The 25500-nt window shown below is 43.3% G+C and overlaps 1 protein-coding gene across 2 annotated transcripts in view; it reads left to right on the forward strand.

Moving 5' to 3' along the window:
- RNGTT (RNA guanylyltransferase and 5'-phosphatase) overlaps positions 1-25500 on the forward strand; it is a 723922-nt gene that overhangs the window by 139550 nt on the left and 558872 nt on the right. For both annotated transcript variants that reach the window (XM_030199106.1, XM_030199105.1), the window contains exon 6: positions 17214-17457. In XM_030199106.1, coding sequence (XP_030054966.1) covers positions 17214-17457 — 244 coding nt within the window. The remainder of the gene's footprint in view (positions 1-17213; positions 17458-25500) is intronic.

The raw sequence follows: 25500 nt of genomic DNA on the forward strand, positions 1-25500 counted from the left end.
ACCCTGGTTCACAAAATCATTCACAGCGAGGCCCCGATCTACAAGGCAGACCTCATAGACTTAGCAACCAGAAACGCAATAAGATCATCATGCACATTCCTTAATCTACACTACCCAAGTTGCAAAGGACTAAAATATAAATCAACATATGCATCCAGCTTCTCCTACATAAGCACACAACTATGGAACACACTACCAAATGTCATGAAAACAGTGCACGACCTAACAATCTTTCGGAAATTATTAAAAACCAATCTGTTCGAAAAGGCATACCATAACGACCCAACCTAAACACCGGAACCCCACAACACAACGAAACTCATACAAGAACTGGACAAAACCCTTCCTCCTTGACTACCCAATTTACTCACCTATGGTCCTTAATGCAATTAATGCAATGTACTCTTATCACTTATGATCCTTAATGCAATTACCACTCTGTATTTCTCATTCCGGAATTGGTGAACGCCATCATGGTATTATGTAAGCCACATTGAGCCTGCAAATAGGTGGGAAAATGTGGGATGCAAATGCAACAAATAAAATAAAATAACCGCTGTTACCACCTCCTCCGGCAAAGAGTTCCAGAGCTTAACTATTCGTTGAGTGAAAAAATATTTCCTCTTCTTTGTTTTAAAAGTATTTCTATGTAACTTCCTTGAGTGCCCCTAGTCTTTGTACTTTTGGATTGAGTAAAGTGTCAATTTACTTCTACTCGTTCTACACCGCTCAGGATTTTGTAGACTTCAATCATATCTCCCCTCATCCATCTCTTTTCCAAGTTGAAGAGCCCTAACTTCTTTAGCCTTTCCTCATACGAGAGGAGTTCCATCCCCTTTATCTTTTTGGTTGCTCTTCTTTGAACCTTTTCTAATTCCTCTCCAGATCCCCTCCTGACTGCTCCTCCTCATCCCTCTCCCCTCAAGACCTCCCAATCCTTGGAAATGCCTCTCTGTCACTGTTGTTGCTGCCCTGGTAGCATATAGTAGAACATTTTTCACGCCTCAATGTTATAACATTCAGGCACCATTTTACCAGCTTATTGACCATCTACATACTCTGTTTTTTTCGTAACTTTAATTCTCTTCATAGTTCGTGTGTGAGGTTCTGACTCCATAACATAACAATAAAACTTATATTTCGTCATATACCTTTTGGTTCAATGTGGATTACATAAAAGAAGCTGATCATTTCCAGGAAATACAAAATGAATAAAGCTTAACTATAAAGTAACAACTTATGAATTATTACAATTCAGTATAAATTTCCTAAACAGGTAGGTTTTTGGATATTTCCGGAATCGATTATAGTCAGTCATCTGACGTATTACATTTTGGACATATTTATCCAGACATGCTGCCTGGTAAGTAAAACAGAATATTGAGTAATTTAATTCTTTTTAAATTACGTATGGATGGGTAAGTAAGAAGATCAGAAATTCTAGTATCTCTGGATTTGTGTAAGAAAACAAAATGATCCAAAAAATATGATGATGCTGAACCATACACTATTTTAAGAATAAAACAATACAATTTAAACCAGATCCTGGCACATACAGGAGGCCAGTGAAGCTTTCTATAGTATTGGGAAACACTATCATATTTTTTCAGAGAATAGATAAGTTGCAGTGTCATATTCTGAATAGTATGAAGTTTCTTTAGCAGCTGTTTAGGAAATCCTTGGTAGATTATATTACAATAATCAAATAGATTCAAAATCGAAGATTGCACTAGGAGTCTAAAATGATCTTGATCCAAGTATTTATGAACACTCGCAAATTTCACAACAGGATAAATGCTCTTTGAGTTACTGTCCAACAGAATCCCTAAAATTCTTATAGAAGAGAAAAAATGATATGTTGTCCGATTTATCTTCACACTAGTTTCATTCTCAACTTTCGAATGACTAACGGTAGCTTTGTTTTGTCAGAGTTTAACTTGAATTTGTATTCTCATCCATACTTCTAAAAAGTTAAGAATTTTATGAAGAAGATCAGCATGAGATGAGACTGTGGAGATAATAGGAACCATGATCATTATATTGTCTGTATAGCTGTAAAAATATACACCTAATCTCTCCAAAACATAGCCCAACAAGTGTAAGTAGACAGTAAAGTGTATAGAAGACAGCAGAAACCCTGAAGTACCCCACTTACATTTTTCCAATTATCAGAGAGAATACCTTCCATCCTAACCCTGCAGTACCTATTCTTTAAAAAGTCTAAAAACCATTTATAAATATTTACGGTTACTCCTATATTATCAAGTATCTTTAATAGGATGTTATGATCCACCAGATCAAATGCACTAGAAAGGTCGAACTACAGCACCAGATGTTTTTTTTACCTTCAGATAGAAGTCTACGAATATTATCACAGAGTGAACCATTTACTGTCTTGGTGATGTAGTTCGACTTAAATTCTGATTGTCAGTAGGTCAATTTATTATGTTGATCCAAGTAATCCGTTATCTTTCTCTTTTTTTCCACTGGCCTTGCATCCTTGTTGGTAGAACTCTTGTTAATAATTTTGGCTACTCAGTATTGTATTTGATTAATGTCTATGATATCATTCAATGGCCCCCTAATACAGGTTATGATCTTATTCATCTTACTTATCATACTCTTTAGATGTTAAATTCTACTTGGGTAATCTTTCTTTCTCTGAAAAATCAGCATATTCATCTATTTTCAAATAGACTAGAAGCTCAACCATTAATTCCTTCATTTCTGGATCTGTCTTTTTGGTCTTTCCTTTGTTTATCTTGCTGTCTTGCATTTCTGGATCTCCTCTCTCCATCTCCACCTCAGTCTTCCTTATAGTATTCTGTTATGGGTCTCTTCGTTTTCTCATCAACCTTTGTTCTGATGTTCCTTTCTGGATCTATTTTCTCTCTTGGCTTTAACCCTTTTTGCATTTCTTTCTAGATGCTGCTTCCTCCCTATGCACCCTGCATTCTTTATTGGACTCTCCCCTCCCCTTTCTGCACTAAAATATTTTTTTTGTTGTTCCTTTTTGAGAATTTTCTTTCTTCTTATACCAGTGATTTTCAACCGTTTTCGTTTCACGGCACCCTAACAAGGTGCAAAAATTGTCAAGGCACACCTCAGTTTTTTAAGGATGTATATTTTATCATTGAACAATTGAATATTAAGATTGTGTTTAAAGTTCAATAATTAACATTTTTAATCATTGTGTTATCTTTATAGTTGAATATTTTTATTGAAGTTGGAAAAGGGCAACAAAACACTTCAAAGATAATGAAATTAGCCACAATAAAATGCATTCAAAAACATGGAAGGCGCTATTCAAAAAATATTCTGATTCTCATGTCATCTGAGCTATAGCAAAATAAAACTGTCCATTACTAAGCACATTGTGAAATACAAAACCTGAAAAAAGTTCTGCTGCTATTTTTCCTCTACTTCCTATTACCACATTTTTACCCTCTGTACATATTATCTTCCTCTCACTCATCTTCTTGACAGCCCCCCATGACCTTCATGGTTCCCTATTCCCAGTTTCTCCCCTCCCTCTTCCTCCACCCATCACCCATTTGTTGGCTCCCACCCCACCCTCCCTTCCTTCCTTGTAGCCTGCCATCTGCATATTTCTTTCCTCCAGCATCTTCCTGCCCCATCTCTCCCATTCTTCCCTGCCCCTGTAGCCCAACATCTCCCCCCCCCCCCCCCCCAATTTCAGATCTATCATTTCCCTTCTTCTTTCCCTCCACCCCTCTGGTGCATCACTTCTCTCCCCCCTCCTGTCTATGGCTTTTCTCTCTTTCTTTCCCAACTCCCCTCCACTTCCCAGGTCCAGTATTTTTCTTTTTCTTCCTTTCCCCCTCTACCCCCAGGTACAAATTTTCTTGCTTTTTTCCTGCAACCCTTCCATCATCTACCTCAAACCGCGTCTTGAAGGATGTTCCCCGGCAGCATCAGTAATTTACAGCCCCTGTTTGCAACCTGCTCAGAGCCTTTCTTCTGTCTAGGTCTGCCCCTGTAAACAGGAAGTTGCATCAGAGAGGGGCGGGTCTCTGAGCAGGCTGCAAGCAGCGGCTGTGAATTACTTCTGCTGCCTGGGAATCTCCTTGGAAGACACAGTTTAAGGTAGACCAGGGCAGGGGGGAGGGAGGACACTGGGAGAAATGCAGACCCTCAAAGGGGGAGGCACTGGGCCCCCTTTGTGCTCTGGGTCCTTAGGGGGAAGGTTATTCTGCCCCTTCCTGCTGTACACCAGTTGAAAAATGCCATCTTGTACCTTCTGGTGCTCCTGCCTAGGCTTCTACTTTCTCTTTTTTTCTTTCTTTTTCTATAGAAGCTCTCAGTTGTTTTAAGATGTTTTTACTCACATACTTCACTTTGATCTGTAAAATCAGGGATCATACATTTGCATTCATTGCTTTTTGCAGCTTTTCCTGTAGCAGTACATTGTCTCCTCTTTGTTTACAGGAGTCCACTTAATTGTAGTTACTACTCTCAGTTTTTTCATTAACTTCCATGTTTTGTCTTTTGCTGTAGTGAGTCTATGAAAAAATTCACCAGGACCTTTTTCTGTAGCAGGGATGTTGCCTTCATCTGCAGTGTCTGCACCATTGCTAATACCTTCTCTAGCCTTAGTGCATAAACTGTGGGTGGACAGCACCTTATTCTGAGCAATGTGTGCTTAGTATGTATTCTTTCTTTTCTTTCCAATCATGAAGTTTGGAATAAATTTTGAACAGGATCAGCATGTGAAGGAATTTGGCAAGACTTAAGGAGAAAATTTTATTCTTTCCTCCTCAGAACTGTACAACAATTCACCAGCTGCTACTGCTGTTGAATTTTATGCTGTGATCTCCTTTGACCCCCTTGGATTTACTGTCAGCAAAAGCTGTGTTGAATCAGTTTTGCAAGTAAAAGAAAAAAAAAAAACTACAGGACTGTAGTCTCATCAGACTGAGTTGGCTGCTACCGTACCTGCTTCCTACTGAGTTTGCACAAGCCAAATTGCTATCCTTTTGGTCCTCATGGGCTCAAAGGGAGGTTCTTGCCACAGGGTCTACTGGCCTGTGGAGGCAAACAGGACATGAGCAGTCCAAACCAAGGAGGGGACTAGGCCACAGTAAAGGCAATGAGCAGCATAACAGGTGCCAACATTGGAGTAAGGGCTGTGAATAAAAAAGAGAAGGAAGATAAGGGGGGCTCCAGTATAGATAGGGGTGAAGAAAGCAAACATGGGGAGTGGAGACTGCAAGGGGCAGATGATGGGATACCCCCTCTACCCAATCTGTCTTCCACATTCACTCACTTCCTCTCTCTGATGTGACCCCATTTTAGCATTTGAAAATTTGCATTACCACAGATGGTGACCAAATCGAATCTCTGATTTCTGCTCGTGCTCCCCTCCACATGTTTGGTTGTCAGAATGAATGGCATGAATATTTTTGTAGGGGTATGTGTATTTAGCTTTAGTTTACCTCACTTGCTGTTATGCTTGTTTGAGCAACAGGGGCAAGAATTTGTTTATCTGATACTGTATTACACTGTCACATGGAATCAAAACAGGAAGCTTAGCGTTGCTGTAGTGACATTCTGACTCATGATAACAGGCATTTGTCAAAACATGGGCCGTGTCAGGTCCAATGAAATCTGCTTCCTCTGATCTTTGTCTTCATCTTGTTGTTCCATCTATGGCCTACTACACTGTTATTGTTCTGTGTTTTGGTTTCTCTCTGGTCTGCTCTGTTCTGACTCCCCAGGTCATACTCTATGGCCTGTAGCTCTTTGGTCGAGTCCTGGCCAAAGGAGTTCATTCTCAGTTTACGGACCTTGCCCTGATTGAACAGGAATGTTTTCTCTTGAGAGCCCCAGGTCTTGGACTATGAACCTTGGCCTGGTGAGGTGGTGGCTCCAGTGGTAAGTATTGATAGGGATCCCCCTCCTCCCCTCCTTTTCCCCTCCTCCTTCCGTGTGGAAAAAAAAGCCTAAACAAAGAAAAAAAGGCACAAAAAGGCAGCTGAGGCATTGAGGCAGGCCTTGGAGGGAGGTCCCAGAATCTACTGAGGATTTCTGGAGTCTCTCAATACAGGGCAGGGTGTCAGTGCCCTAGTTGCAAACCACATGGTCAGCACGGGTTCATACACAGATGTTATGTGCTGGGGCTGCAGATAGCTGCTGGATTAGCAGCATGACAATGCCTCCCTTGCTCTTCCAGCACTGCAGAGACAACAGGGTTACTTTGGAGGGAGGAGTTGAGCTGCTCTGTTGGTAAGGAGGGCAATTGGTGACTGAGCTGGGCTGTTCCTATACACACAGTCCTTTTTTGGAAGGGTTCTGCAGGGCACTTTTTTTTTTTCTTGCTTGCAGGAGCAGTGGCTGTTTTGGGCAGAGGCCACATAGTTCCTACTACACAGGGTCCACAGGAGCAATTTAAAATAATAAATCTCCACGGTGCTGGGTGAATGAGCTCACAATAGGACCTTCTTTCTTTGGGGCCTAAGGGGGTTGGAGTTAAGATTGCTCAGGTGGATTCACACACTGCTAGGTACCCTTGAAGTCAGGTTGTCCTGGCTTCTGTTTCCAGAATCCCCCTTCTCTGGGACCCCTGGGCTTTGATGTCCATTTGCTGGCAGAGAGCCCCCAGATTGGGCCTCTCTGGGCTTCTTTCCTTGGCTTCAGGGTGGGCTCCAGGATCCATGGTTTCATGTAACTGGAAGACCAGTCTGTGGGGGAGAACTGCATGCATTCCAGTCTGCTTAGGTGCCAGGGAATGGATGCTTAATAATAGCTGCCTCCTCAAAATGTGTGTGTGGTGGGGGGGGCTCCCTTAAGAAGAGGTAAAAACAGAAAATAAGTCTCCATGCAGGCAGTGATGCACCAAGGATTAGGGGCAAGGATAGTTGGTACATCTATGTATCTTGAGATTTGGCCTCAGCTACCAATATGGGTATTGCAGTCTGAGTTGATATTGGTCTGAGAGTTCAGTCTCTCTTTTGGGCCTCATGCCTGTGGAAGGCAAACACTAGAGCCTGTGGATAGTTGTGTCTATCGGCCAGCGGATGTAGATGGAGAACTGAAGGCTGGGCTGGGACATATCTCTCTTGGCATCCAGTTCAGCTTCTCAGTATTTTCCATCTACAGCAGGTGGATGTGACATACTTTTCAGCCTCTGGTTCTGAGTGCTTTGCTCCTGGTCCAGTTGGTCAACTGGTCTCCAGTTGAGCATTGCAGGTGGCTTGAGTCTACAGAGTCCTATCTGGAGGTCTTCAGATCCCTGTTTCTGGTGCCTCGTGAATTTTCTTCTTCCTTCCCTTCACCTCCCCCCTGTGGAGCTCTCCTTTTCCAGCACAAACAACCTTCAGAAAGGATAAGGAAAAAGGTTTACTGGAGAATAAGGAACAAGAGTATCGGTCCTGAGCCTTTCTCATCTGTGGTGAGATTTGTGGAGACTGTGAGCTTGGGGGCAGCAGCCGGCAGTGATAAGTCTGACTAAAGTTCAACTTGGAGGGCTGAAAGTTCTACTTGGTGCAGGGGAGGGATCCTAACTTACAGCTTGGGACAGATTATGCTGCACTTATGCTCAGTGGCGTTCCTAGGGTGGCTGACACCCTGGGCGGATCGCCGATGCGCCCCCTCCCCCCGGCAAAAGGACCCCCCCCCCAGGTGCAGCGCGACCCCCCCACCCCCAGCAAAAGGACGGACACCTCCCCCCGGTGAAAGGACACCCCCTAGGGGTGCATTTTTACCTGCCAGGGGGTGCTGCACGCCTGTTGGCTTTGCTCGTTCCCTGCTCCCTCTGCCCCGGAACAGGAAGTAACCTGTTCCGGGGCAGGGGGAGCAGGGGGCAAGCGTTGCCGACAGATGCGCGGCACCCCCCTCCCCTCCAGCGGCGTGCACCCGGGGCAGACCGCACCCACCGCCCCCCCACCTTGGTACGCCACTGCTTATGCTAGTCGGGGTGAATGACAACTCAGGAGGCAGATAAGCAATGTTCCCGCTGTGAGACCTGCTGGCCAGTGTTGGGGCGTTGCAGTATGTGCAAGTCGGGAATCCCACTAGATCCGAAGGAAACGATTGGTGGCAGTATGTCTTAGGATTTGGCATAGAATCCGAATGTGCCGAGGTCTTTGGGCTGTCTGGCAGGGCCAGTGTGCAGTTTGGTGCAGGAGAACACGGGAACAGATGCTATTGGGGCTGACCGACAGTGAGAAACAGCCACTGTCTGATCCTGAGCGGAGCACAGCCGCCATTTTACAGCCTCAGGGCCTGACATAGTATTCAGCTGCATTGGGATCTTTTGTTTTCTCTGGAATTTATATTGCTCTTACATCATGCTTGTCACAAAATGCCAAGCACCTGCCTGGGGTTACCCTGTGGCCACCTGAAGGGTCTACCCAGCTCTGCCCAGATTCGCCTGGACCTGGGCTCGTGCTTAGAAATGATAAATAGTAGTAGTGCTCTATACTAGCACCCTCCTCCCACTGGCTGGATCACACTCTCAAGTTATTCCCCGATGATTTCTAGGACACTGGGGCCACACTCCAGGGGTTCCACAGTTCCCTGAAAGCACCCAGAGACCAACACAAACCAGGATTCTTAGTTAGTTCAGGACAGCAGAATCAATAAACTAAATAAGGTTTATTGTCACAGAATTTGAAAAGTAACTAGAAAAAGGTGAACTCAGCAAGCAATAACAGGTAACTGAATATGGATCAATTGTAAAACTATTCAAACATTTGTTTACTACCTGGGTAGTACCTGGGGAGTTCTGGAAATATAGCTGGTTACAGATTATAACATATGTGAAGATACAGTGTGTTTTAAACCTGTAAAATGTATTAGAATTTTCCTGTGGAGGTGGGGATAGTGCTGGGCAGACTTATACGGTCTGTGCCAGAGCCGGTGGTGGGAGGCGGGGCTGGTGGTTGGGGGGTGGGGATAGTGCTGGGCAGACTTATATGATCTGCGCCCTGAAAAAGACAGGTACAAATCAAGGTAAGGTATACACAAAAAGTGGCACATATAAGTTTATCTTGTTGGGCAGACTGGATGGACCGTGCAGGTCTTTTTCTGCTGTCATCTACTATGTTACTGTAAGTTCCCACCTCAAAAAGCTTACTGGGTGAAGCCACTCTAATAGGCTGTCAGGGGTGAGGCAGGAGATGACCCTTATTTTCTAAGTCTTGTTCTCTGGATAATCCTCAGATGCACTAGGGCAGACTGTGTTCAGTCGGGGGTTCTGTCTCTGAGGTTTCTTTCTGCTCCTCCCAAATACCAATTGCAATAGTGCATGACTGGGGTTAGGATTGCCTACAGCTGAGATTACACATTTCAGCCTTAAGTTGGCCAAGACCTGAGGCTTGCATTCCCTTCCTTTGAGGGGCAGGGTTGGGTTTGAATGTGCTTTGGGGTCTTCTATGGGAGTTTCCCACTGATCCTGGATTCCTAAGATAAGGACAAGTCAACCTTCAGGGATTTTCCACCTTTCACACGATAGGAAGATTTCAGTCTCTTTGTGAACAATCATAGTAACATAATAGATGACCGCAGATAAAGACTTCTACGGTCCATTTAGTTTGCCCAACAAGATAAACTTACTTATTATGTGATACTTCATATGTATACCTGATCTTGATTTGTCCTTGCCACTTTCATGGTATATACTGTAGAAGTCTGCCCAGCACTGACCTTGTTCTAAAATTTCTGAGGTCATTGTCAAAGCCCCTGAAGAGCTCCACTCAAGCCCATCCAAGTCTATTCAGCCATGATCAGGACACAGTCCATAGATGTCTTCCCAGCACTTCTGAAACCAAATCTGTCCAGCCTTGATCAGGGCACAGACTGTAGAAGTCTGCCTAGCACCGGCTTTGTTTCCCACTTACCGGTGTTGCTACCTAATCTTCACTAATCTTCTTTGGATCCATTCCTTTTAAACAGGATCTCTTTGTGTTTATCCTAGACATTTTTGAATTCAGTTACCATTTGCATCTCTTCCACCTCCAAGGAGGGCATTCCAGGTATCTAGCACCTCCTTGGTGAAAAAATACTTCCAGACATCATTCCTGATTCGGCCCCCTTTCAAACTCAATTCATTTCCTCTAGTTCCACCACTTTCCCATCTCTGGAAAAAAATTTGTTTGTGTATTAACGCCTTTCAAATATTTGAACGTCCGTATCATATCGCTCCTAAGAACATAAGAACATAAGTATTGCCATACTGGGGCAGACCGAAGGCCCATCAAGCCCAGCATCCTGTTTCCAACAGTGGCCAATCCAGGTTACAAGTACCTGGCAAGATCCCAAAACAGTACAATGCATTTTCTGCTGCTTATCCTAGAAATAAGCAGTGGATTTTCCCCAAGTCCATTTTAGTAATGGCTTATGGACTTTTCTTTTAGGAAGCTATCCAAACCCTTTTTAAACGTCGGTAAGCTAACTGCTTTTACTACATTCGCCGGCAACGAATTCCAGAGTTTAATTACACTTTGAGTGAAGAAAATGTTTTCCGATTCGTTTTAAATTTACTACTTTGTAGCTTCATTGCGCGCCTCCTAGTCAAATATTGTCATTTGTTCATGGATATCCAAAAGGAAACCTCCTTGATCAGGGATATATGAAAACCCCTATGAGGGATACCACCCCCTCCTCTTTCAAGCTCCAAAGATTAAAGGATGACTCTGGGCAAGTCACTTAACCCTCCATTGCCCCATGTAAGCCCCATTGAGCCTGCCATGACTGGGAAAGCGCGGGGTACAAATGTAACAAAAATAAAATAGATACTATTGGAGATTCTACATGGAATGTTGCTACTATTGGAGATTCTACATGGAATGTTGCTATTCCACTAGCAACATTCCATGTAGAAGGCTGCACAGGCTTCTGTTTCTGTGAGTCTGACGTCCTGCACGTACGTGCAGGACGTCAGACTCACAGAAGCAGAAGCCTGCGCGGCCACATTGGTGATCTGCAAGGGCCGACTTCTACATTGAGCCTGCCATGAGTGGGAAAGTGCAGGGTACAAATGTAACAAAAATAAAATAGATACTATTGGAGATTCTACATGGAATGTTGCTACTATTGGAGATTCTACATGGAATGTTGCTATTCCACTAGCAACATTCCATGTAGAAGGCTGCACAGGCTTCTGTTTCTGCAGGACGTCAGACTCACAGAAGCAGAAGCCTGCGCAGCCACATTGGTGATCTGCAAGGGCCGACTTCTACATGGAATGTTGCTAGTGGAATAGCAACATTCCATGTAGAATCTCAAATAGTAGCAACAGTGGAGGAGTGGCCTAGTGGTTAGGGTGGTGGACTTTGGTCCTGGGGAACTGAGGAACTGAGTTCGATTCCCACTTCAGGCACAGGCAGCTCCTTGTGACTCTGGGCAAGTCACTTAACCCTCCATTGCCCGCCGCATTGAGCTTGCCATGAGTGGGAAAGCGCGGGGTACAAATGTAACTAAAATAAAAAAATAACTCTTCTGTTATCAGCAATGAAATCCTCAGGTTAAAGTCTGTCCTCTATATAGATCCATATTTCGCCACCTGGCTTCCTCAGCAGGAACGGAGTTCACCCGGGACAGAATAGGGACCCCATCCAGATCAACCTTAACGGTCAAAGAAATACTCAGCAGTTGGTGCCTTCAGGTTCTTTTATCTTTATTCAAAGTCGAGGTTAAGAATAGTCCAAACAGGGGAGCCTTACTCTCCCTAGGAATTTTCCTTTAAATCTTCTCTATTACGAAAAAAAGCAGAAATACCAAGGGAAAATATAGGGTCAGGCCACCGCTCTCGTAGCCTCTATTGTTAGCTATAACCACCTGCTGCAGGCACAGTCGATATAAGTCTGAAAGGAAAAGCAATCTTTTAATTTAAGCACATCTTGGTCCAGTCTGGTCTACAGCTCTGCTCTCTTTGGCCTCCCAAATAAAACGTCCTAGCTGTGATCTGGCTTCCTTTTATTATAGTGCTGAAAATTTCTCTTCTAGTTTTCATGTCTGGCTAGTGCAGGAGAGATCAGTTGTATTGAGTCCTACAAGTGTGGAACCTCTATGATGCTAGTTTTCTTGAAGAATGATTTGGTCTTCCTAGCATAGGGCAGCTGTCTCCTGAGAAGGTCTGGTCTTGTGTCCTTGGATGGCCTGGGAGGAGCCTGAGTAGGTCGATTTCATAGTTGTTTCTGGCAGAAGTAGATTACTAGTACTACTTATCATTTCTAAAGCGCTACTAGACGTACGCAGCGCTGTACACTTGAACATGAAGAGACAGTCCCTGCTCGACAGAGCTTACAATCTAATTAGGACAGACAAACAGGACAGATAAGAGATAAACAAAAATAAAAAAAATAAGGGAATATTAAAGTAAGGGTTAGGAGTTAAAAGCAGCATCAAAAAGATCATGGTTATTTGTTCCGTGGAGGTCAGCCTCATAGGTTGGAAGAAGTATTATGTTCTTGGAAGAAAGATCTTATGTGGTTAAAAAGGAAGGTGTTTTTTTTTCTTGGTCATGAAGACCTGGATATGGGGTCCCCAAAGGAATCTTCTCTGTTGCCTATACTGTTTAACAGTTTCATGTTGTTACTAGGTGGTATTATGAAAGGAGAAGGTGAATTGATTCTTATGTGGATGATATTTTTATCTTGTTGACAGCCAATTCTACTGTACTGTATTAGGAAGGTAGAACATTGCGCTGTATCTAATATGCAAAAATTGAATACTACCAAATCTTAAAACATTATGGCTGGGTAATGTTCCCAGGCTACCATTGAAAGTCCATGTGGATCTTAAACTAGCTTGTTTTATTCTTAAGAATCAGGATTGTGCAACTCCTGAGCTTCTTTCTAGTCTGATCTTTCACCACTCAGATGCTTGTCTAGATTAATAGATAATTCTATTTTATATTTTCCATCATTTAAATCAATTTGATACTCAAGGATTAACGAAAGGTCTTTCTTTTCTGTCAAGTGGTTTATTTGGAATGCTTTACCATCTTTTCTAACTCAGGTGCCTTCTTTTGTTATTTTTCATAAACAATTAAAAGCACATTTGTGTGAAGAAAAAATCTAAGTTAGCATTGCAGTAATTTTTCTTTCTTATTGTAATTCATTGTCTTTTGTAAATCGCTTTGGGCCAGTTTTTGGGAATAAGCAGTCTCTAATTAAATAGATTAGATTAGTAGCGTTGATTGTAGGCATGATGGAGAACCAACTGGTCCAAGTTAGGCCTAGGGCCCAGAGCCAGCCATTTACTACGTAATTACTCTGGACCTGTAGCTTGGGGAAAGACAGTCCAGGTGGTAACAGGAAGAACAATGCCTGTTGCTGATGAGTACAAGCTAAGGGAGCTAGTAGCCTGTGTAGCAGATTTGGTCTGGCCTGGAGCTTCCCTGCATGTTCTGACAGCAGTGCATATGACTAGCACCATTATTGTTCAGCGAAATCTCTCAAGATCGTAACAGTGGCTCCTTTACACATAAGATGGGTGTCTGCTCCAGAGGATCTTATATTGGCTTGGTAATCCTATAGGACAAGCAAGGCCTTTGGCCAAGGAAGAAGAGTGGGAGCCAGGGAGCAGTGAATAATGGTATATTCAAGACTGATTGGCAGACTATTTCTCATGGGTCAATCAAATACAAAGAACCAGTCCTTCTCAAGAATATATGTATGTATAGCAGAGATAAGAGACCAAATACATTTTTCTGATTAGCGAGGTGTAAATTCAGTTTAGGCTGCACTCGCAGCAGAGACAATTTTCAAATAATGGGCCGAACTTAATGCTTCATTTTGGTTGCCCTATCCATCATCAGTTACCTTGCAAACATGGTAAAATGTATTATAACTTTTATTGCCTAATTCCCAAAATATCACCACTCAAAACATGTTAAATAACAGATATAATCAGGCTTATTTTCGAAAGAGAAGGATGCCCATCTTTCGACACAAATTGGGAGATGGGCGTCCTTCTCCCAGGGTCGCCCAAATCGGCATAATCGAAAGCTGATTTTGGGTGTCCTCAACTGCTTTCCGTTGTGGGGATGACCAAAGTTCATGGGGGCGTGTTGGATGCGTAGCGAAGGCGGGACTGGGGCATGCCTAACACATGGGCGTCCTCGACCGATAATGGAAAAAAGGGAGGACGTCCCTGACGAGCACTTGGGCGACTTTACTTGGTCTATTTTTTTTTATGACCAAGCCTCAAAAAGGTGCCTGAACTGACCAGATGACCACCAGAGGGAATCGGGGATGACCTCCCTTTACTCCCCCAGTGGTCACCAACCGCTTCCCACCCTAAAAAAAAAAACTTTTTAAATATTTTTTGCCAGCCTCTATGCCAGCCTCAGATGTCATACCCAGCTCCATGACAGCAGTATGCAGGTCCCTGGAGCAGTTTTAGTGGGTGCAGTGCACTTCAGGCAGGCGGACCCAGACCCATCCCCCTCACGCCTGTTACAGTTGTGGTGGTAAATGGGAGCCCTTCAAAACCCACCAGAAACCCACTGTACCCACATTTAGGTGCCCCCTTCACCCCTTAGGGCTATGGTAGTGGTGTACAGTTGTGGGGAGTGGGTTTTAGGGGGGGGGTCTGGGGGGGCTCAGCACACATGGTAAGGGAGCTGTGCACCTGGGAGCAATTTCTGAAGTTCACTGCAGTGCCCCCTAGGGTGCCCGGTTGGTGTCCTAGCATGTCAGGGGGACCAATGCACTACAAATGCTGGCTCCTCCCACGACCAAATGGCATTCATTTGGTCGTTTCTGAGATGGGCGTCCTTGGTTTCCATTATGGCCGAAAATCGGGGACGACCATCTCTAAGGTCAACCTAAATTTCAGGATTTGGGCGTCCCCGACCGTATTATCGAAACGAAAGATGGACGCCCATCTTGTTTCGATAATACAGGTTTCCCCGCCCCTTCGCTGGGACGTCCTGCGAGGACATCCTTAGGAAAACTTGGGCGCCCCTTTCAATTATGCCCCTCAATGTCTCTCAAATAGTGTCTCTCAATGACCTTTCTCTGCTTACAAGTTCACATTCAACTTAAATAACTGGAAGACATATCGTTGAAGAAAGGAAGCTTCAGGCATGAACAATCCAGCAATCTAACCATGAAAGGTACTTAATTATATTTATAGATGCTGAGTACAACGTCTGACAGAGTGCTCCGTTTCGGAGATCCTTCCTCAGGGATGAAAGAAGCCGAGTCTTCCAAACTCCTCCTTAGCAGTATCTTAATTGACTGCAAAAGATCCAGTGGCACAAACAGCGTGATAACTCTTGAGTTACCTTAGTTTGGGGGTTGGTGGTGGCCATTTATATATCGGTGGTCCTGGTCCATCTCTGTGGAAATCTGTCCTTAGTCCTTGCAGCAGGGTCCCTATGGTTATGGACAGGTCTTAATCTATCAATATAGTCCATTCCCTCAGGTTAACAATTCAACTTGTAATGGACCAGTAGTTCACTGTTAAATATATATGGATGAAAGAGGGGGGGGGGGGGGGGGGGGAAGTCTCATCTGCCAAAAAGGTTTATTCAATATGACCCTTTGGTGACTATTGTAATCATTGACAAAAACTCCCTCCATCCATATAGTTTGTGACAAATGTTATAACTTTTTAGAATAATAAATTGATCGTTTTATCCAAGCAATTTTGTGCTGAGTGACTGGCAATAAGTTACAAAAATTATGCACAGCTACACTTATCTTCTGGCTCGATGAGTCCCGACAGACACCTGTTTCACTGTCACTTTGTCAAGGGATCAGACCCTAAAAATATACCAACATGATGCCTGCTAGTTAATGCTGTGGCCGGTATGGACAGGACTGACATTTTTCCCTAGGATGGTAGGCACTGTCTTGAGTATTGCAGCCAATAAAATTGTTACCACACCCCCCTCCCTATACACATACTTTTCTGGACTGATCTAGAAGGATCATAAGGAAGGTGAAATTTTGTTCATACCTGCTAATTTCCTTGCCCTGAGTCCTGCTAGCCTGGTTTAGGACCCACTTGGGAACACTGAGGTTACAAGTTTTCTTCTTTCCTTTCTCCAGTGGTTTAGGTGGACTCGGTATTTCTTTGGAGAGTGCCTAGGAACATTGTCTTTTAATTTGTTAAGAGTGAGTTGTGGTTTATGATATGTTCAACTTTCTTTCAGATCTGCTTTGTCAGTAGTATAGTTGTATCCCTAAGTACTATTGAGAAAGCTCGGTATTCTCTGCGAAGCATAACCTACTTGTTTGGACTGGTCTAGCAAGACTCAGGGAAAGGAAATTATCAGGTATGAACAAATATAAGCTTTTTCACTACAGAGCAAGTGATCCCACAATAGCGGTGAGAAAATTATGTATGTATATGGTGGAGATATTACCTAGACAAAAGCAATGCACCTGGACTGACTAGACATGTTGGATGTGGGTGGGGAAAGGAGGAAGAGAATCTAGTTTCTTATTACCTATGCAATCACACCCTCTAGCATCTCTCACTCATACAAAAAGTGCCTTTATGCTGTGCTTAGAACATTCACTTTTCAACTTGTTAAGTTTTACCTGAATTGAGTCTTATCCTTTCAACCTTATTATTGTCTTCATTGATTTTGTATCTAGAGGTATAATTTTTCTTTTGTCTTCTATCACATTGCACCATGAGAAAAGATGAAGCATAATGTTTCTTTAAATGGAACTTTTCAAGAATGTAAAAGAATAATGTTGAAAAATACTTGCAATAGCAAGAGCCTAGGGTTATGAAACTTTCATCATGGAATATTAACATATTCCAATTATTCTTGCTCTGCATTACTGCTTATTTTTCAACTTAAAGCCCAATATGACCAGGTTGGTTTATTTGGTTGTTTCATGATGTGAAAAAGCTGCTACTTAGCATCACTTTAGTACAGTGTCTCTTTTTTTCAGGTTTAGAAAATGTTCCCCATCTTGCATCCGAAAATTTGCTGGCCAAAGACTCTAAAGCAGTGGTTTTCAACCAAGTCCTCAGGAACCACTTAGCCAGTCTGGCTTTCAGGATATCCACAATGAATATGCATGAGATAGATTTGCATGCACTGTCTTCTTGGTATGCAAATCTCTCACATTCATATTCATTGTGGATACCCATAAAACCTGACTGGCCAGGTGGTCCCTGAGGACTGAGTTGAAAACCACTGCTCAGTGCTTTTATTAATTTATCATTCATTTTTTTTAAAAAACCAGGAACCTAATTTACACCAATTTTCTGCTTTATAGTATTGAAGCAGCAGTGGCTACATATGCCCAAGCAAGGCCACCTGGTATTTACAAAGGAGATTACCTGAAGGAGCTTTTTCGCCGTTACGGAGACATAGAATATGCACCTGCACCACCACAGTTGCCGGATTGGTGTTTTGAAGATGACGACGAAGATGATGATGGGAACAAAATATGTCAAGAATCGGAGGCTGGCTCATCGGGTGCTACATTCAGCAAAAAGAAAAAAGAACGTTTGAGACTGGTAATGTAGTCTTATCACAATTTTTCTTCTCTCTAGTCAATTAAGTTTTAAGATTTTTCTTTCTAACTAGTGGAGGAGTGGCTTAGTGGTTAGGGTGGTGGACTTTGGTCCTGAGGAACTGAGTTCAATTCCCACTTCAGGCACAGGCAGCTCCTTGTGACTCTGGGCAAGTCACTTAACCCTCCATTGCCCCATGTAAGCTGCACTGAGCCTGCCATGAGTGGGAAAGCGCAGGGTACAAATGTAACAAAAATAAAATAGATACTATTGGAGATTCTACATGGAATGTTGCTACTATTGGAAATTCTACATGGAATGTTGCTATTCCAGTAGAAGTCGGCCCTTGCAGATCACCAATGTGGCCGCGCAGGCTTCTGTTTCTGTGAGTCTGACCATGTACGTGCAGGACGTCAGACTCACAGAAGCAGAAGCCTGCGCAGCCACATTGGTGATCTGCAAGGGCCAACTTCTACATGGAATGTTGCTAGTGGAATAGCAACATTCCATGTAGAATCTCAAATAGTAGCAACAGTGGAGGAGTGGCCTAGTGGTTAGGGTGGTGGACTTTGGTCCTGGGGAACTGAGGAACTGAGTTCGATTCCCGGCACAGGCAGTTCCTTGTGACTCTGGGCAAGTGGCATTGAGCCTGCCATGAGTGGGAAAGCGCGGGGTACAAATGTAACAAAAAAAAAAAAAACTGTTGCATGATAGTTAATAATTTATCCTTAATCCTATATCTCTGTAATTGAAGAACATTTTGCTTATTAATTCTGCATTATTGAGCAAAAACAAGAAAGTACATTTATGAAAAACTATTCATTACTGTCTGTGGGTATGATATGCGTCTCATAGTTTGACTAAAAGAAGCAGTAACAGTAATTATATTCTTATACAAAAAATGCTGTAAAGATACAGTGGGTTTTCAGTTACTATGCAATTTTTCCAGTATAACAGAAAAACTGATGCATTAACTTTATTATCATATAGTGCTGACAGTAGATGCATTATTATAAGAGTCAAAGATAAACCAAAACAGAGACAGTAAATAACATTGTATGATTACCGTGTTAAGTCATAAAAGCCAGCCAAAAATGTATTAAGATAGTCCAATAAAGAGCTATATATCACTTTATATTCTTTTTGTTTTGATTTTTTTTTTTTGGTACATTTGTACGCCGCACTTTCCAACTCATGGCAGGCTCAATGCGGCTTACATGGGGCAATGGAGGGTTAAGTGACTTGCCCAGAGTCACAAGGAGCTGCCTGTGCCTGAAGTGGGAATCCAACTCAGTTCCTCAGGACCAAAGTCCACCACCCTAACCACTAGGCCACTCCTCCACTGTTGCTGCTATTTGAGATTCTGCTATTCCACTAGCAACATTCCATGTAGAAGTCGGCCCTTGCAGATCACCAATGTGGCCGCGCAGGCTTCTGCTTCTGTGAGTCTGACGTCCTGCACGTCCTGCACGTACATGCAGGACGTCAGACTCACAGAAACAGAAGCCTGCGCAGCCTTCTACATGGAATGTTGCTAGTGGAATAGCAACATTCCATGTAGAATCTCTAATAGTAGCAACATTCCATGTAGAATCTCCAAAATAGTAGCAACATTCCATGTAGAATCTCCAATAGTAGCAACATTCCATGTAGAATCTCCAAAATAGTAGCAACATTCCATGTAGAATCTCCAATAGTAGCAACATTCCATGTAGAATCTCCAATAGTATCTATTTTATTTTTGTTACATTTGTACCCTGCGCTTTCCCACTCATGGCAGGCTCAATGTGGCTTACATGGGGCAATGGAGGGTTAAGTGACTTGCCCAGAGTCACAAGGAGCTGCCTGTGCCTGAAGTGGGAATCAAACTCAGTTCCTCAGTTCCCCAGGACCAAAGTCCACCACCCTAACCACTTTTAAAATGCTAATTTGATTGCTCTGTATATTTTTATTTTAGTGTTTGTTTTTAATTGTTATTGATGTTCTAGACCACCTAGAATGTTGGCTAGTGGAAGATCAATAAACTTGTTAAATAAGTTTACCTTTATTTCAATAAATAGCATGTCGTGCAGGTATTATTCTTGCATAGAGTTTAAATAGCGACTGTTAGATTTGAGCGTTCATATGGAAGTTAAGATTAGTATGTGAATTGCAGTTAACCTGGCCTTTGTGCTTTCAGCTGTGAAATTACTAAATCAGAATGGTGGAACCAAAATATATAAGTACCCAAGGCTTTGAATTATGCATTGGAAGGAAATCCAGTAAACATGTTAGGAACAATGATGACAGTTCTGATGAAAACTTGGGCAAAGTTGGAAGTGTACCCACCTTTGAAAATGAAACGCGTTAAATCTTACAAGTAGAGTGGAAATCCAAGGGCTTTTATGGTTAGGTTTGAAGTTTTGCAGGAAGCTGAAGATGATCTTATTTGACTGCGGTTTATGTGCCTTCATATGCTGAAAATTCTATAAGAGCAATTCTGTAACTGGGCATCTGCAGTTATGCTTGCCTTGGAAAATTGGAATAGTATAGAAAATGTATGTTATGCACATTGTGTAGCACCCTAGTGGTTAGTGCAGTGGACTTTGATCCAGGGGAACTGGGTTCAATTCCCACTGCAGCTCCTTGTGACTCTGGGCAAGTCACTTAACCCTCCATTGCCCCAGGTACAAAATAAGTACCTGAATATATGTGAACCACTTTGAATGTAGTTGCAAAAACCTCAGAAAGGTGGTATATCAAGTCCCAGTTCCCTTTCCCTATTGGAGATTCTACATGGAATGTTAATGTTGCTATTCCACTAGCAACATTCCATATAGAAGTCTGCCCTTGCAGATCAGCAACGCGGCTGCGCAGGCTTCTGTTTCTGTGAGTCTGACATCCTGCGCGTACGTGCAGGACGTCAGACTCACAGAAACAGAAGCCTGCGCAGCTGCGTTGCTGATCTACAAGGGCAGGCTTCTACATGGAATGTTACTAGTGGAGGAGTAGCCTAGTGGTTAGTTCAGCGGACTGTGATTCTGGGGTTCAATTCCCACTGCAGCTCCTTGTGACTCTGGGCAAGTCACTTAACCCTCCATTGCCCCTGGTACAAAATAAGTACCTGAATATATGTAAACCACTTTGAATGTAGTTGCAAAAACCTCAGAAAGGCAGTATATCAAGTCCCATTTCCCTTTTCCCTATTTGAGATTCTACATGGAATGTTGCTACTATTGAGATTTTGTTGCTATTATTTGAGATTCTACATGGAATGTTAATGTTGCTATTCCACTAGCAACATTCCATGTAGAAGCCTGCCCTTGCAGATCAGCAACGCGGCTGCGCAGGCTTCTGTTTCTGTGAGTCTGACGTCCTGCACGTATGTGCAGGATGTCAGACTCACAGAAACAGAAGCCTGCGCGGCCGCATTGCTGATCTGCAAGGGCAGACTTCTACATGGAATGTTGCAAGTGGAGGAGTAGCCTAGTGGTTAGTGCAGCGGACTTTGATCCTGGGGAACTGGGTTCAATTCCCACTGCAGCTCCTTTTGACTTTGGGCAAGTCACTTAACCCTCCATTGCCCCAGGTACAAATAAGTACCTGTGTATATTATGTAAACTGCTTTGAATGGATCCTCAGAAGCTTAGCCGAGATTGGGAGGTGGGGCTGGTGTTTGGGTGGTGGGGCTAGTTCTGGGCAAGACTTCTATGGTCTGTGTCCTGAAAATGGGGCTAGTTCTGGGCAAGGCTTCTGCGGTCTGTGTCCTGAAAATGGGGCTAGTTCTGGGCAAGACTTCTACGGTCTGTGTCCTGAAAATGGCAGATACAAATCAAGGTAAGGTATACACAAGAAGTAGCACATATGAGTTTATCTTGTTGGGCAGACTAGATGGACTGTGCAGGTCTTGTTCTGCCGTCATCTACTATGTTACTATGTAAACCGCTTTGAATGTAGTTGCAGAAACCACAGAAAGGCGGTATATCAAGTCCCATTCCCCCACTTAGGTGCGCCCATTTTTGTCAGCCATTCACCTGGCATAAATGATCATACTTAAGTGTGGGCATGTTAATTTGGGTTTCCACTAGTATGCAATGGCATGTTGGTACTCAGTGTGGCATCAGCCCGCCTGAATGGAGGCACCAAGTTATACAGTTGCTTCTCTATTTGTTTAGTGAATGTAATCATGTATTGATCTTATTTATTTATTTGTTACATTTGTATCCCACATTTTCCCACCTATTTGCAGGCTCAATGTGGCTTACATAGTACCGTAGACGTTTGCCAAGACCGGTAGAGAAACAAATACAAGAAGATATTGTGGTCGAATAAGGGTCTGTTTCTTTCATGCGCGAAGGGGTCAAAGAGAGAGAAGGTTAGATAGTGTCCAATACGATCGTTGGGTTTACTGTGTTGCAGGATGTTGGCATCTATGTTGGGTCAATGGTCTATGCCCTTTTGAACAGGTAGGTTTTTAGTGATTTCCTGGAGATTAGATGGTTGTAGGTTATGTTCACTCCTTTTGGCATTGCGTTCCATAGTTTTGTACTTAAATAGGAGAAGCTGGATGCATAGGTTGATTTGTATTTGAGTCCTTTACAGTATTTTTCTGTCTCCAAGCAGATGGTTGAATTTGAGCATCTGCCCCTCATGCACTTTTCAGTTCTTTTAAGTGTGTTTTTGTCATGCTTCTACTCTTGATCCCGCTAACAGCTATCATTGAGAGACCAGTAGAGTTTACTGCATGGATGTCCCAATAATCAACACAGTCTGAAGTTTGAGCTTCTCTTATCAGTGGAGATTGTTAAATGCAGAGTAATTGGGCTTTTCCAGTTATGCCAGTGTTTGTTTAGATTTTGCTTAATCCTCTTTTTGTTGATAGTTCATGACAGGGTTCACAGTTATCAGCAGACGCTATCATGGTAACTCTGGCTTCAGGCTCCAAAAAAAAAAATCAAATGTTTACATATTCAGCATATTGGTAAGATGAAATTAAGGTTAGGCTTTGTAATTATTTTTTTAAAAAACTCGTCATCTTTTTCCATTTTATTTCAGCAATAAAAAGAAAAAAATACACCGTAATATTTAGTGCTCAGTGTGCCCCCCCCCCCCCCCCCCCCGGTGGCATTTCAAGGGTGGAAAGTGCCCTAACTTTAAGCTTTTATGGTAATTCTGTGATATATGTATGTGGATTGTGCATTTTAGTTGTGATTTCCAACAGGCGATAGCCCCTGTTGTCTGTGGTCCATCTGTCTTTGTTTATTGCATGTGTGGCTGGAAAACCTCAGATAGGTTGCCAGGAGCTAGGAGCTGTTGAGGTGGTAGGGAATCTAATCCCTGCCACCCAAAGAAGATAGAAGTGCAGCAGTGGCCACCCTCAAGGACCTCCTCACATTCATTGTCCCTTCTCTGTGGACTAAAATTACTAAGGCCTGGTCTAGTAAATGACCCAGTGGTAGCAGTAGTTACAGAAGCAGCATCTGGAGATGCAAGGGGTTGGCTGTTTACATTCCTTTCCAATATAGTAGTTATGAGAAGGTTAGGCCTGTCAGAGGGATGTGTTTATTAAAATACTGCTACATAAAGACAATATCTTGCTTTACAAAGAAACCTATAAGAGCCCAATACTAATAGAATAAGCTAAAGTTGGGAAAACAGAACAGTAATAACACAATAAAATAATACCTTACAGTAGTAACAATCCTTTAGAAGCTTTGGTCTTGTCTCTGAGGTCCTATATAACCTTGAAATCTCTTTAATAGAGTGTAGCTTGGGTATCCTCCTGCTAAATTCAGGCCTCCTCTGACCATTATGACTGATGAAACAATATAAAATCTCTCTATATAAAAGGCACCACCACCAACGTTCTAAATGAAGCCTCCAGCCGGAAGTGTGAAGGGGGAGAGATATCCGGTTTCCCCATGAGTGTCTGCCCCGCCCTCACTCTCTCTGTAACACAAACAGTGAAGGACAACACAGCAAAGCACGAAATCAAATCACTCTCTCTGTAACAGTGAAGGACTCAGAGGGGGGAGGGGGCAGAAGCCCTCACTATCTCTGTAACACAAACACAGCAGAGCAGGAAACTTAACACTGAAGTACTCGACTCCGAGGGGGGAGGGGACAGAGAGCAGAAGGGAGAGAGGGCAGAGGGCAGGGACACACACACTCCCACATGCACATAGAAGAAAACCTTGCTAGCCCCCGTTTCATTTGCATCAGAAACGGGGCTTTTTTACTAGTAAAGTAATAAATTACAACCAACTTCATAAAGAGAGTGCCTATGTATAGAGTGTGTCATGGGGCATTGGGACAACAATTTAGAACGCATCCCATCCCCCACGAAGTTCCAAGCAAGAATACAGCAATTATATTTAATTCTCTTCTTCCCCAACTCCCATCCCCTTGTATGTCTGGTAAAGCAATAAGGAGAAGTCAGAAGAGAATAGAGATTATAGAAATGTATACATATATGATACACAGCAACAGCTAAATATGGTCTCCACCAAACATTGAAACTCATTGTTATTCCCTTTAGAGAAAAGTGGAATGAAGGAGGTTAACAGCGGGATGTGTTTATGGAAATTAATAACTCTACCTTGGCCCAGTTGAAGTGGTATTGCGGTGCTTTGCCTTTCAATTCACATGTTGTTTTTTTCCATATACTTTTAGCTCCTTACAGGCTACTTTCCAATGCTCCAGTGAGAGGCCTTGTGCTGATTTCCAGTGTCTCACTACCAAGAATTAGTGAAGGAGCTAGATTGTCTGCACTTTTGGGGAGCCCATCCTGGAATAAGTCCCAATAGACACCATTTGGCGGCGTCTTCCCAGTCTTCCCTTGTCCATAATTTCACCGTATGCCATACTTTTCTCCAAAACTGCTTAATGATCTTGCACTCCCACTACAGATATTCCATTGAACCTCTTGTCTCTACACCAGCTATATAAATAAATCCCACCTTGAACGTTCTGAAGCTCCCTCCAACTGTGGCAGTGAAGTCCTGAACTGCTGTAGTCCTCCTGGCTATTCGGACTACTCACCACCGCCCTCAGCCACGCCCCATCTGCGACCTACGCCACGCCCCAACTGAACATAAAAAGCACCATGAACGTTCTGAACCACACTCTGAGGCTTCAAAAGTTCGTATGTTCGAAGCTCTGTAACCACTTTTAAGCACAGTACATCTGTGCGCCGCCATGATCTGAACGAGCGTCACAGTTGCAACACACACGGATGAGCGTCACACCAATAGGAATACAACAAGGGAGGAGCGTCTGAGGCGAAGGTGTCAGTCGCCGTTGCCACGCAACGGAATGCAATCACGCGCCATGCACCTATCAAACAACTCAAACAAAAGAAGGGGCGGACCTACGGCTCGCACAGCATGAGACTGCCGGCCAGCTGAGGAGAATACCACTGCCCTGACAGTGCTATCCTGCAGAACCTGCCGCTCCGAACTGCCATCCGAACCCGCACCAACAAACAAAAAAAGTGAACAGACAGCCTCCAGCAGCCTTCGGGATACACACTAACCAAAAAAAAAAAAACACAAGTGAAGAAACAGCCTCCAGCAGCCTTCGGGACACACACTAACCCAAAAAAAAAAACCCGTGAAGAAACAGCCTCCAGCAGCCTTCGGGACCCACACTAACAAAACAAAAAAAAGAAAAGGTGAATAAACAGCCTCCAGCCGCCTCAACAGGGGACTTCACAAAAAGCAAAGCAAGAACATAAAACCAACTGCAGTCTTCTCTGGACGAGGTTCACAGCCGCCCTGAACCGCCCTGATACTGCAGCACTAACAACAGGGCAAGCTGGATGAGGTTCACAGACACCGATCCTGCAGACAGCAGTGCAACGTGTAAACCAATAGGTACAATTAAGGGGGCAGAAACTTTAAGGGAGGGGGCATGGAACTTGAAGGGGAGACAGACAAACACATGGAGAGGGGGTGAGAGAACAGAATGGGAGGGAAGGGGAAAGGAAAAATTATGCAGATGGAGGGCATGGTAAAGAGAGCACAATCCCTGGATAAAAGAAAGAATTCAAAACAGAAACATGGGGGG

The sequence above is a fragment of the Microcaecilia unicolor genome, chromosome 3 (assembly GCF_901765095.1).
Source record: "Microcaecilia unicolor chromosome 3, aMicUni1.1, whole genome shotgun sequence".
NCBI classification, from domain to species: Eukaryota; Metazoa; Chordata; class Amphibia; order Gymnophiona; family Siphonopidae; genus Microcaecilia; species Microcaecilia unicolor.